At 50.0% G+C, this 12,402-nt stretch overlaps 1 protein-coding gene across 1 annotated transcript in view; it reads left to right on the plus strand.

Annotated features, from left to right (window-relative positions):
• LOC106894287 (protocadherin alpha-8-like) overlaps window positions 1-12,402 on the plus strand; it is a 61,422-nt gene that overhangs the window by 4,990 nt on the left and 44,030 nt on the right. The window contains exon 4 of the mRNA XM_014952893.1: window positions 1-784. Coding sequence (XP_014808379.1) covers window positions 1-784 — 784 coding nt within the window. The remainder of the gene's footprint in view (window positions 785-12,402) is intronic.

A 12,402-nucleotide genomic window follows, 5' to 3' on the forward strand; every position in this document is an offset into this window, starting at 1 on the left:
GGTGCTGCCGTCGTCGGTGGGCGGTGGCTGGGGCGGCTCGTCGTCGGAGGCGTCGCCGGTGGAGGCGGCGGCGGGGTCGCTGTGGGCGTGGGCGTCGTGGGGCGCGCCGGCGGGTCAGGTGGTGGCGAAGATCCGTGCGGTGGACGCGGACTCGGGCTACAACGCGTGGCTGCGGTACGAGTTGTGGGAGCCGCGTGGGAAGGGCCCGTTCCGCGTGGGTCTGTACAGCGGCGAGGTGACGACGTCGCGGGCGCTGGAGGAGGCGGACGGTCCGCGTCAGAGGCTGGTGATCGTGGTGCGGGACCACGGGGAGCCGTCGCGCTCGGCCACGGCCACGCTGAGCGTGTCGCTGGTGGAGGGCGGCGAGGGAGCGGCGTCGGCGTCGGGGGGCTCTTCGTCGTTGTCGGGTGTGCGTCCGTGGTCGGGGTCGGAGGGCGTTGGGTCGTCGTCGGGAGCGTCGTCGACGAACGTGTGGCTGGTGGTGGCGATCTGCGCGGTGTCGAGCGTGTTCCTGCTGGCGGTGGTGCTGTACGGGGCGTCGCGGTGGGCGCCGCGGGCGGCCGTGCTGTCGGGGGCCGGTCCGGCGACGCTGGTGTGCGCCAGCGAAGTGGGGAGCTGGTCGTACTCGCAGCGCCAGAGCCGGAGCCTGTGCGTGGCGGAGGGCGCGGGCAAGAGCGACCTGATGGTTTTCAGCCCCAACTTCCCGCCGCCGCCGCCCGGCCCCGCGGTAGCAAACGGTTCTCTCGGGAAGGGTCCGTCTCTCTCCCCTCTTGCTTCAGGCGTGGTAAGTGTGTGTGCCAATATTCCACCCCCGCTCTTTTCCGTAGTTCTGTGTACCTTCCACTTTTCATGGATTACCTGTGTACTAAACGCATTTTCTGTGGTAATAATTTTACAGTGCGAGTCCTGGCATTGTCGGGTTTTTACTGATTCATAAGCTCACTGGTCGATGAATTACGCAGATCTTGAGAAGGTGAAGTTCGTGAAGTGTAGGTTATAGGATTCAATGAGAGGAAGAAACGTTGGTGGAGGTCGTGAGTACCGTTCTGACTCTGGAAGTGCGCTGAAAAGGTGGAAGAAATTGGAGTGAGACACAAGATGCTTTATGAAGAAGTGGAGAGCTGCATGAGCAAGGGGGTGCTCCCCTTCCTCGCTTCGCCTCTCCACAAAGCCTGATTCCGCTCTCTTCGTAGTGTTGTGGCTTCTGTGCTGTCCCCTCCACCCCGCAAACGTGCTGCGGTTAGTTGAGCCGAAAATTAAGTTGATGGCGTTCAAGAGAGGGAGGAAGAGTTTCTATATGCAATATTGTGTAGTCTAGATACGGTAGATTGAAAACTTTTGGTTCTCCCAGCAGTAGAGCAGAAGCTGCAGGGAAACGCAAATTAGGCTGGAAAGAAGTTTTCGATACTGTTTACAACATTAGTTTTCTTGCGTGTAGTACGATTGCTTAATTACCGTGTTTTAACACCGTTATCGAAGCAGTTGGTCCTGGACATGCACTAACGGCACCGAATTTACTCAGTTTGCATCGAGACCAGCTCCAAAGCCCTCTGAGATGAGGTATTAGGATCATGATTTTGGTCATTAGGATCGTGTTTTGTGTTCCTTGTCCCATGTTAGAAGATGGATGCAGCTTCTACAAGAAAAATCGACGATCTCTTACATTTTATATCTATAGCGTAAAACTGAAATCTTTAGGAATGCCGGGGTAATAAGAACAAGCAGTACATTTATATCATTCTTTTTCATGTTCCGTGTTCAATTCGCCAGAGACACACTTTTGGATAACTGCCGTGGTTGTGGCAAAGTGATAGCTGTGACGCCATCTATTTATTTTCTTAACTTGCGTTTTGTTGGGTTTTCTACTAGTGTTTTACACGAAGGACGTGGACTAAAAAAAAAATAATAAAATCGCAGATCGTTTGTTCCAAATTGACAAGAATGGTGCTATAGGGGTATTACCGAAATACTGTAAAGAAAGCTGAAAACTTCAAGTCGGTCTTGAGAAAAATCATAGGAGTATATTATCTCCCTCTGATCCATAGAAAAATGTGAGCGTGTCCCACAAATTTCTATTTCCTTCCAGTATCTGTATTAGATCCTTTAGTTAGGGCTTTGAATTCTGTGTGTATTCGATGGGGATTGTGTTTCTAGTTTCCTCTGATCACGTCCGATAGCTGATGTGCCTAAGGGGAGTGCGTCATTACCTCTTAAGTATGTGTGAACTGCCTTCACTTGTGTGTAGCAAAGTGTATCCCAAGAGCTGTAGAGCTGTCACTTTCCTTAATTCGCATGGATGTGACAGAAGGCAGGAACAGCAAATCGGGAGAATCTTCTGGTTAGGTTTATAAGAAGGTTGAACTAATTCTGTAGAAGAGGATGGAAAACTCGGCAGTTCCGCACAGGTGTAGGAAGCAAATCCTTTCCTTGGGCTGTGAAACCGCACGGTTTCTCTTGATTTCTCTGCCTGCAGTAAAGATCTGACCGACATTTGTTAGGGTCGTCCACTGGCAGGACATATTTCAGTATTTATTTTAGAAACACAAAGCAATCTTAATTTCGTGGGTGGTCTTACTTGGCAGCATACTCTGGGAAGGAATCATTAACACAAGGCGCTAAAATATCCAGACATAGTCTTGAGAAAAAGATAACCATTTCGCGCGGGGCTGTCAGTCGCTGCAAGCCCAGTCTCTCATTCCCGTCTCATGTTGTTTTGAGAACGATGCTAACAGCGATGTTATCAGGCACAATGCAATCGGGCAGCCGGGTACGCTGTAGAGCTTCCGCGGGCTGCTCCGGGAGCGGAAGGGGCGGAGAACGGCGGAAAAGCCGCTGGTGCAGCGCCAGCACCACCGCGGTGGCCGGCGGATGCTTTGCAGCCTCAGAAGTAGAGATTTTACAGGCAGGGAGATGCCCGGCACAGCTGCCGGAGTTTTTTCGAGAGACGCTGGGTGCTCGACTCGGAGCTGCTCTGCCGCACGATTTGGGGACTGTTCCCCCGTACCCGCCGTTGCTGTTGTCCCTCCGGCATCTTCCGCTAAGCCCAGCGATCTGAGGGGGTACCGATTTATCACAGAATCACAGAATCGTAGTGGTTGGAAGGGACCTCAGAGATCATCGAGTCCAACCACAAAAAAACCCACAAAAAACACGAACCACCACCCACCACCTAAACACACAACAACAACCACCAAACCAAAAACCACCCCCCACCCACACAGCACCCCACCACAAACCAGTAATCTTGGGCACCAGAGCATGCCCTGAAGAACTATGTCTACACGTTTCTTAAATACCTCCAGGGATGGTGACTCCACCACCTCCCTGGGCAGCCCATTCCAATGCTGGATAACCCTTTCAGTAAAGAAATGTTTCCTAATATCCAACCTGAACTTCCCCTGGCGCAACTTGAAGCCATTACCCCTTGTCCTATCATCTGTAACTTGGAAGAAGAGACCGACCCCTGCCTCTCTACAGCCTCCTTTCAGGTACTTGTACAGAGCGATAAGGTCTCCCCTCAGTCTCCTCTTCCCCAGACTGAACAACCCCAGTTCCCTCAGCCTCTCCTCGTAAGACTTGTGCTCCAGACCCCTCACCAGCTTGAGGGGTATTGGGGGTAAATAGTCCAATCTTCGCCCTCGCGTTCTAGAAGGGAGTTCTGGCGGGCGATATAGCGAGTAGCCCGTTGTGAGTCCGTATTTCTGTCGCTTGCTGTGGGCAACGAGGATTTTCGTGGGATTCGCTGAAATCTAGAAATCCTCTGCGTACGAGATTGTTCTCCCGGGCTTCTTGTAGTCATCTCAGCTCCCGCTGTCCGCACGTAGTAGCTCCGAGCTCTCGTGGCTTGTTGAAGGGTAACCTGTCATGGCTGCCCGCTCTGCCAGCAGGCATAGCCTCCCTCCGCGGAGCCGGCGCGGTCGGAGCTGAGGGAACAACAGCGGAGCAGCCCGGCTCTGCGGCCAACAGCAGAGCTGCTCTGCCCGCCCCTTTCGCCGTGGGAGGCGCGGGGCTGAGACGGAGATCGCGGAGAGGGGAGCAACCACGGGGGACAGCGGGGGCTGTCCGCCACCCTGGGTCCCGAACGGGACCCCGGTATTTCGGGTCGCTGGGTGCACCACCGTCCTTGCACTCTTCCTTTCCCGGAGGAGCCCACATGCGAAAGGCGACAGGGGTGTCCCTGCACCTCCGTCGGCGGCTCCGCACTGGCGGTTTGGGCTCCGTCCGAGGAGGAGCTCTGGTCTTCCTCAGTCCGTAGGCAAACCCTATTTACTGTCGGGCTCCCGTCCGCGCACGAGCTTTTCACGTGCTTCTTTCCGGGTGAAAATGAGGTTTGGCGCTGCCGGTCGGTGCGGAGACAGATGCCGGCGCGGAGACCTTATCGGTTCCTCTCGGAGGAGAAACCGCAGGGCTGTCGCTCCATCTGTTTCCCCGAATTGATTCCCCTCAGCTTCCCCTTCTGCTGTCTCCCGCTGTAGTGCCGTGTTCTAATTCAGCACCAGCGGGACCCCTCGGTTCTGGTGGGCGCCCCTGGGATTTTCCCAAGCCTCAGTACCGAGCGGGAGATGCCTTACAAACCTCCGCCGAAGGCGCCACACCGCGGAAACAGCGCCTTAAAATCATCGCTGACGGAGATAATGATGTTCAAACACGAGTGGCCATTCGTGTGGTGCAGCCACTTGTTCCACAGCCCCGAGGTAACCCGGTTTTCCTACTCACCTTTCTATTTTTCTCTTTGCTCGCTTAGCAATTTCCTCTTAACGCTACCATTGATGTGAGCACGACGCGCGCGGCTCGACTAATGCCGTCGTGTTGCCTGAAAAGGGGGTGATTGGCTGAGAATAGGAGACGGGGCGGGAGAAAGAGTACAAGGGATGCTCGGGGCTCTGAGGCGGTGTAAATGCAGCACTGCATCCGTCTGTAGGGCGAAGGGACGTGGAGGAAGCGCTCTGTGAGCAGCGTCGGGGAGCGGGAGATGATGAGAGGGGTTGTGCAGCGCTGGGTGAGACCGCGGACATCCCGGACCATGCTCTTGGGATCGCAAAAAGTTGAATCCCTCGGAGAGTCGTGTCAAAAAACCGGCTTTAAGAATCGGTTAACCCGACGAATGAAATAGGGAACGGTTCGGAGATGGCAGATTGAAGGCACACGTGAGATCAAAGACTCAAAAGAGATTTTAAAAGGTGGTTACGTTATCTGCTGTGATACTAGAAGAAGTGTGTTATTCAACACCATTAAATTAAATAATTAAACACCATTAAAGGTGTTTAATGTGTGAATAATGTAATTAGGGTAAGTGACTTGAGATGGAGAGGAGACCTTTGAGAATGGAGACTCTGAAAAGAGGGATTAGATGTAAGGGTGGCCAAACAAGAGTGAGAGTGTAAAGACACTTTTGAGCCCCGAGGCAGCTGGATGTGGGAGACGGAGCACCAACAGACAGGGGGGAAGAGACCTGGGACTCTGCTGAGCAGAACAGTGCCTTCACACACAGGGCAAGGCTGGATTCAGCCCCCAGGGCACAACAGTGTTACTCTCTTCACGGCAGGAGTGGCTGTGATGTAACTGGCTCTAGATATTTAATGTTACTAAGCACTGGATTTTGGCCGTGACCCAGAGCTGTCTGTCTAAGTGGTGTATGGACCACCATCCGGGCTGGACCGGGAAGGTGGTGCCGCAGGAGTAGGGAGTAGCTGGGTATTGAGATGCTGCTGGCAACACGCATGTCCTCATAAGCGAAGCTGCCTGACTGCTGGAGACGTCACTGTCCACTGCAGAGAGTGGAAAAGGATAGTAGGGCAAGGGATGCCAAACTCCCGAAGCAGACTTGTCAGGTTTAAAAATCTTGCTAAAAAGAGAGAATCAAAAGCAGGTTCCTTTAGAGCCCTGTAATCAAGCATTAGGCAAAGCTACAAAATTAAAGAGATATAGCAGAAAGCTAAAAAAGTTATTTCAGATGATAAACGAGTGAATTAAACACAAAATCAAGGTTGGCTGCCAGATACTTCTCAAAATCTTCATCTTCGAAAGAGGCAAATGTACAATTACTTTGACTGATTTTGGCCATTGCTCGTTAATCAATTTCTTCTGGCACCGCTGGTATTTCAGGCTCTGGTATGCATAACCATAGCTTATTATTCCAGTCTTAAGATTTAAAGAAAATCTGCCTTTGAGTGGATTTCTCTGTTCAACAGGAGGATCTTGGACCCAAAATTCCTGGGTTTGTTCATTGCAAGTGAGTAGAGTCTCTGTGTTTTACCTGTGCGTGCACCTGGGACACCAACACCCGTCTGCCCTTGCCTTCCCAGGTGAATGAGTTTATTTTTCCCGCAGGCCAATGGTAAGGGAAATTCATCAGTATTTCCTGTGACTTTAACAGCTGTTATTGCATTGGGTCAGGGTGTTTATAATGACTGTGCCTCAATACAGAACAGTAAAACCAACAACTTTTGCATATATGGAAGATGACACGTCTTGGTAGAAGAAGAGTCTAGGGGAAATTTGGGGTGGAAGAATCTGGGTGATAATTTTATGGTGACTAGGTGGAAATGGGGGATTTCTGCAGTTGACAATCAGGAAAAAAGAAAAGCCAAGGTAAAAAGTGTATGAAAAATACTTATGTTGTATACTGTGTGCAATAGTCCATTGAAAAGTGTGAAAGTGCAACATATTCAGGTACTGCCAGGGGCACCTGAAGCTCAAAAAATTATAATATCTGCAGATACTTTTGCTGGGGTTGACCAAGGTTTGATCTGGTTCAAGGTTTTGCTGAGGATGTAAGCAGATGTATCGATTTTTTTCCTTTTTTTTTTTTTTTTTTAAACAAACAAAAGAATAAAGTTTGCCTAGAAGTAGAAAAAATGTTATAACAAGGGTTTTTTTTTTTTTTTTAATTTCATTTAATGTACAGCTTTCGGCTGTGCTCCCTATTTTCGCCTATTTCGAAAGGTGCTGATACTATGTGTCATTGAAATGTTCTTTCTCACTTGCCCAGAAAAATCTCAGCTACTTAAAGAAACACAGGCAAATGCAAGAGGGTTAAGATTTGTCCTTGCCGCATATTTATAGCCTCTTGCTTTTGATCGATCACCATCTCATGATAATAAGCTTTCACAGAAGGAAGCTGGAAATCGAGGAGACTGGAATGGTTGTCAGGGCTTGAGGTCCATCTGTGTAAATTGCTACCGAAGGTCATTCCAGGAAGGTTTTCCAGGAAGGTATTTTGGAATCCTTTCTGCCCTCTCCCACTTGCTTAAGAGGGCAGTCGTAACTGTGCCCTCGGTGCAGAAAGTCGGGGGAGCAGAGAGCTTTGATATTTTTTTCAGTCATGGTTTGTTATCTGTGTGATATGAGCTCGTCTCTCCCCATAGTTCCTGGGCATCTCCTAAATGCAAGACTTCTCTGGCGCCGATATTTACTTTTCTACAAGTAATTCGACTGCTGCAGTCTGCCACTTTCCTCCGCTCACCCGAGCCACCCCCATCCTGCTTTGGCTGGCTGGACCGGGAGCTCGTCTGTGCCTGCGGGTGATCTGACTCGGGGCTGTCAGAGGAGAGACCCTTCTTCTCTCCAATATAATCCTTGTTAATTTACCTTGTCTAGAAGGCGAAGCAGGAAAGACGCTTTTTTTTCTTCTTCTTCTTTTTTTTTTTTTTTTCTTTTCTCCTTTAAGTTTAACGGTGTACAGCGTACTGCCTCCTTTAATTGTGCTCTTAAAACCCCTCTGGGAAATGTTGTGCTCAGCTGGAGCCTGCCTGTACTGTGCTGACCCGTGTTTAACCGATGCCTGTCACTTTTCATACGCGTTTCTCTTCCACCGCGGTGCTCTGACAGCGCACGGCAGCGCATCCTCTCGCTGCTTCTCCTGGGCAGGGAGCGGGGGGAGGAAGGAAAGGAAAGCGGGGGGGTCTGCTCCGCATCTCTCCTGCACGGAAGCACATCCACGCCGCGGACTCGGGAGCACGGCGCCCCCCCGCCCCCTCCCCGGATCTCCGTTGGGGCGTTAAAAAAAGAAAAGAAAAAAAAAAAAGGAGGAGGGGGGGAAGGGAGGACAAAAGGCGGGGGGAGCGCAGCCCCCTCCCCCGGCGGCGCAGCTGTCGCCGCGGCCTCTGGGTGGCGCCACTGCCGCCGCGCGTGTAGGAGACGCGCGGGGACCCGCCGCGCCGGTCACAGCGAGCGGCGGCGGGCGAAGAGCAGCCGAGCTGCCGCCTCTCCCCGCACGGCAGCCGGCGGCGGGGCGGGGGGGAAGCCGCCGCCAGGCAGGGGCGCCTGCAGAGAACTTCCCTCCTTGCCGCCGGTGCGCCCCGGTGCCCGCTCGCTTCGCGCTGAGAACTTCGCGGGGGGGGGTTTACTGAAATTCTGGATTATGTTCCTGCTGAGCCGGTCTGCGGGGAGCTGAGCCAGGGGAGGAAGAATGCGGGTCTATTTAATGGTCTTCTGCCTTATTTGCTGCACCGCGAACGGGCAAGTAGTGTATTCCATCGCCGAGGAAACAGAGCGTGGAGCGTCTGTTGGGAACATAGCGAAGGATTTAGGAATAGATGCAGCTACACTTTCAGCTCGGAAATTTCGCATGATCACCGGTTCAAGTAAGCAATATTTTAATATAAATGCAAGCACGGGGGCTTTGACTATTAACGAGCCCATAGACAGAGAGCAGCTTTGTGAATTAAAGTCTGCCTGTCTTCTGAATTATGAACTTGTGTTAGAAAACCCTCTAGAGCTTTATAGGATGGAATTTAAAGTCTTGGACATAAATGACAATTCTCCCAGCTTTCCTTTAAGTGAATATCATATAAACGTGCCTGAGTTCCTGTCACCCGGGGCACGGTTTACACTCCCCAATGCCCGAGATCTTGATGAAGGTACCAACAGTATCCAGAACTATACTCTGAGCCCTGATGAACATTTCCATCTGGAAATGCAGACACGCGGGGATGGGAGTAAATATCCTGAATTGGTGCTGAAGAAAGCCTTAGACAGGGAGCAGCAAGCCACTCACAGACTTGTCCTTACAGCCAAAGACGGTGGGGATCCTCCAAAGTCCAGTGATGTCCCAGTCATTGTGACTGTGCTGGATACCAATGACAACGCACCAGAATTTGAGCACTCAGTCTACAGGGCGAGTATCTTGGAAAACTCCCCCAGTGGCACTTTGGTAGTGCAAGTGCATGCCACGGACTTGGATGAAGGTCCAAATGGAGAGGTCAGGTATTCATTTAGCAATACTACTTCTGCTGATCTACAGCGAATGTTCTCAATTCATCCGCACACTGGGGAGGTGACAGTCAATGGCGTTTTAGCTGTTCAGAGACCTCTCCTCGAGATGCTTATTGAGGCAAGGGACAACGGGGCATTTGGTATGTCTAGCACAGCTAAGCTTCTGGTGGAAATCACCGATGTGAACAATCATGGCCCAGAGATAACAATTACATCCCTTTCCAGTCCCATTCCTGAGGATGCTGTTCCTGGCACAGTAATAGCTCTGCTGAGTGTTACAGATAAGGACCCTGGGGAGAATGGAAAAGTAACCTGCCAGATTCCTGACAACCTTCCTTTCCAGTTGAAGCCTTCCCTTGAAAGCTACTACAGCCTTGTCACCAGTGGGCTTCTGGACCGAGAGTTGATCAGTGGGTACAACATCACCATTACTGCCACAGACTTGGGCTCTCCACCCATCACCACTCAGAAGACCCTCTGGGTGCAGATTTCTGATGTGAATGATAACCCTCCTGTCTTCAGTAATGACACATTTGATGTATTTGTGGAGGAGAACAATCCACTTGGTGCTTTTCTCTACCAGGTCTCAGCATCTGACCCTGATATGGGGGAGAATGGGCGGATCTCTTACATGCTCAGGAATTCCACAGTTGCAGGCAGTGCTCTGGCTAGCCTTTTGTCTGTGAGCTTGGCCAATGGGAGCATCTATGCAAAACGTGCCTTTGACTTTGAGCAGCTTAGGAGCTTCCATTTCCAAGTGGAAGCCAAGGACAACGGGTCACCAGCCTTGAGTGCTGCCATAACTGTGAATGTTTACATCTCAGACCAGAATGACAATGCCCCAGCCATCCTGTACCCCACCAGCCAGAATGGTTCAATAGCTGTGGAAGTTGTGCCCCGCTTGGCTGATGAGGATTACCTGGTGACCAAAATAGTGGCGGATGATGAAGACAATGCGGAGAATGCCTGGCTCTCCTATCACCTTGCCCATTCCTCTGACTCCACCCTGTTCCGTTTGGCACCGCACTCTGGTGAGCTGCGTACCACACGCTCCATGCGCTCCACTGACTTCCTCAAGCACAAGGTGGTCGTGGTGGTGCAGGACCATGGAGATCCGCCGCTCTCCTCTACTGTGACGGTGGGCATCCTGCTGGCTGACACCTTGCCCCAGGCACTGCCAGACTTTGATGACAGTGGGGAGCCACCATCACTGCTCAATGCTACAAACATCTACTTGATTGTTTCCCTTGCCTGTGTCTCTTTTATTTTTGCGGTGTTCCTCCTCTTTCTTGCCATTGTGCGGCTCTGCCACTGCCGAACTTGCTGCTGCTGCAGCTGCTGCTGCCCAGCTGATGAGTATAAAAAGTATTGCTATAGCGTGCACATGCTTCCCAGCTCCCACCTCCCACCGGACATGCTGGAGGTCACTGGTGTGGGTAAACTGACTCATACCTACTTGTACAGGGCATCAGTGGGTCTTGGGCCTAGTAACAGTAGCACCCCAAATGGTGACGCTGGGAACATTCCCAGTGGCTCAAGGTTACAAGTGTCAGGACCCTGCATCCAAGTGCAACAGGTCCAAAGCGATCGGTTGAGTGCTGTCCTTGTGGTAAGTACTTTTTCCTTTCCCTTTTATTCTTCTAGGCACATGGCCTTGTGTCTACACTGGGTTGCGTCTACACTGGGTTGCAGGAGAGCAGGTGTCATTTCCTGTCACCTGGAGAAAACTTTAGTTCCTTTTATATCTTTCCTAAAGCCAAGACCTCTTTGGGTGAAATATGGTCATGAGATGACAAGAGTTTTTTTCCCCCAAAACATTTAGGAGCTTCAGACATAAGTGAAGGTAAAGAAGATGTAAGTGAAAACTAAATAACTTGCAAGCCAAGCCACTGTCTTCACATACCTAATAGGGGCATGATAAGGGTTCATGCAAGTTTCTAATCTACACTGTAATGATATTTCCCCAGCCCCTGTCTGTTTGTGCTCCTACCCCCAACTCCAGCCACCCTTCTCCCCGCCCCCCCATCCTGAGATTTTTTCATTGAGGGATGAGTAGTTTGCTGAGCCAAGGTGCTGGTTTGCAGTGCTCAGTGTAAGACTGTGGTGGAATAGCAGGAATTCAATATTCATCTTCTCTTTAGGAAATGTAATCTGTAATCCTCATCTCTCTTTCCAAGAAATCCATAGGGTTTGTGAATATAAAATAATTATCTTCTGAGCCTCTGACCAAGCTGGTTTCTTCTGAGTAGTGTGATGGGTGACTTTGCAGGACAAAATATCTTATGTTGATCATAGCATTGGGCTACAAGGTGGGACATGTCTGCAGGTCTGATCTGCTGGGTGTTGCTGCGTCACTTGTCCACGATTCAGTTTTCTTATATGTAAAACAACACTGGTGTCTTTAAAAGGTTCTTTGAGTCGTCTTTATATTTTTATGAAGTTTTGAGATGTTTTGCCTGCAGACTGTCAAATTTCCTTAGTATTCATAACACACCAACACTATTGGCTCTGTCCAGGCAAGTACTCTCTGGTAAAAGCCATTCCAGATGTTTCTAAGGCAAATGTAAGAATCCATGTTAGACTGACATGGTATAATCTGCTTCCTGCAGTTGCTTTTATCCTAATTTACAATCATTAGAGGTTGTCCTAAGTCTGTAGCCATTGTGTTTATTTTCATATTTGAAATCATTATTATACCTCTAAATATATGTAAATGGCCAACCCCTGATGTAAGGGTAGCTTCAGCAACTTCTTTGGATAATCAAATACTCATTCAGCTATATAACATTTCCTGTTATAACTCTTGCATTTCCAAATAGTGATTTTTCGTAAGTTTTCCCTTGTTCTAGAAGAGATTCCTGATTTGCTTTTAACTATGCAATTAGTTTATAATGCCTTATCTTATTTATCTGTTGGAAAAGTGAAATTGATCTATGGGTTGTGGGTTTTTCTTCCCCTCTCACTCTTTTCTGGACATCTTTTCCATGTAAATCTTACTGACAAGGAGAGATATTTCTCAAGATTTTGTTATTTTATTTAGTCATGATGATTTACCCAGTATCCCGTCAAAGTCACAATCAGTTTTAAGTTCAGTTCTCTGTAGTGGCAGAGGGTGGCACATGTCATCAGTCTCTCACTATGCAAAGAGGGGATTGGAATAAATCCTGCAAAATCAGAAGTGTCAGT

Source organism: Calidris pugnax, unplaced genomic scaffold (genome assembly GCF_001431845.1).
Source record: "Calidris pugnax isolate Ruff unplaced genomic scaffold, ASM143184v1 scaffold131, whole genome shotgun sequence".
Classification (NCBI taxonomy): Eukaryota; Metazoa; Chordata; class Aves; order Charadriiformes; family Scolopacidae; genus Calidris; species Calidris pugnax.